This window comes from Laccaria bicolor, genomic scaffold, assembly GCF_000143565.1.
Source record: "Laccaria bicolor S238N-H82 LACBIscaffold_151 genomic scaffold, whole genome shotgun sequence".
In the NCBI taxonomy this organism is placed as follows: domain Eukaryota; kingdom Fungi; phylum Basidiomycota; class Agaricomycetes; order Agaricales; family Hydnangiaceae; genus Laccaria; species Laccaria bicolor.
In genome coordinates, this window is record NW_001890010.1 from 5,967 (window position 1) to 7,114 (window position 1,148).

The 1,148-nt window shown below is 53.3% G+C and overlaps 1 protein-coding gene across 1 annotated transcript; it reads right to left on the reverse strand.

Moving 5' to 3' along the window:
- Positions 1-61: 61 nt before the first annotated feature.
- Positions 62-1,135, reverse strand: LACBIDRAFT_298774 (uncharacterized protein; the record flags this gene model as incomplete). The annotated part of the gene is made up of 5 exons (XM_001890687.1): positions 62-168; positions 222-474; positions 548-860; positions 909-934; positions 998-1,135. 5 exons carry the CDS (start codon positions 1,133-1,135, stop codon positions 62-64), a joined length of 837 nt encoding a protein of 278 aa, XP_001890722.1.
- Between the last annotated feature and the right edge of the window lie 13 nt (positions 1,136-1,148).

Genomic DNA, 1,148 nt, shown 5'->3' on the forward strand with positions numbered 1-1,148 from the left:
TTCTCTCCCAAGACTCGAGTACGATGAGTCCAAAGCTACTGACGAAGTATCGTGCTTCACATTAGATTTGAAGGTTGGGTCTTCCCTGCGGCTTTGGCGTCGAAGGCAAGGGAGCAGCTATGTCGAATTTATTTGGTTTGGGGGGCGGAAGGGCTGCAGTCGGAGGGGCTATCAACAAGTCAGCAAGGGGACATAACAAGCAGGAGCTGAGAAACACCGACCTGCCGTCACCGGGAGATTCTCCTCCAACTCCTTCCTCAGCCTCGCTTCCTCCTCTTCGTGTTCGTCCTCCCATTCCATCCTCCTCTTCTGCAATCTGCCCTCTTCTTCCACAATGCCTCCGTCAAGACCATGTGTAACAGTCCTCCTGCCCAATGGGCTCTCCTTCACTGCTTGCAACTTCCTCAACAACTGGTTCTCATGCGCACTGGAAGCCGCACCACTGGGACCAGTGGGATTGCCCATGAGGAAAGGCTGCCTCGCAGAGCTGAGCAGTGCAGAGATAGGCGAGCCAGGCTGAACGGCCTTTTGGAACTCCTTCTCCTGCTGTGCGATGCTGGTGATGATACTCTTCCTCGCCGCCATGCCTCCCAACGCAGAGGACGGCATCGTCTTTTCTCAGGTGCTTCAAGTTGGTGTCCGACACGAATTCGGATATGTGTTTAAAGTCTGGGGTGCCATCGTGTGCAGAGGGGATGTAGGAGGGGACAGCGCCATGCGTGAAGAATGCGTGGTCAACAATTTCGTGCAGGGTTGGACATTGTGAGGGATTGAGGGTCAAAATCTGTGGAGTGAGGTGTTGGACTGCCCCAGAGATGACGCGGTCTATGGGAAATTTGTATTCGTTGCCGCGGATGCGCCTGAACACATTAAAATGGGAAAATCAAGCATTAGACCAGAAGGCTTACTTGTAAATGGCCTTGACGTCCTTGATCTGGAACGGACGGCGGCCGACAGCAAGTGTGCACAAGATAACGCCAATGGATCACATATTCACCTCGAAGCTGTGTCCATTCGTGATGTCGAGCCATACCTCGGGTGCGACATAATTTGGGGTGCCGCAAATGGTCTTCTTCCTCTCCCCAGGGTTCTCGATGAAAGCCACAAGGTCAAGGTCACCAACATTGATGTTCATGTTCCCATCGGGA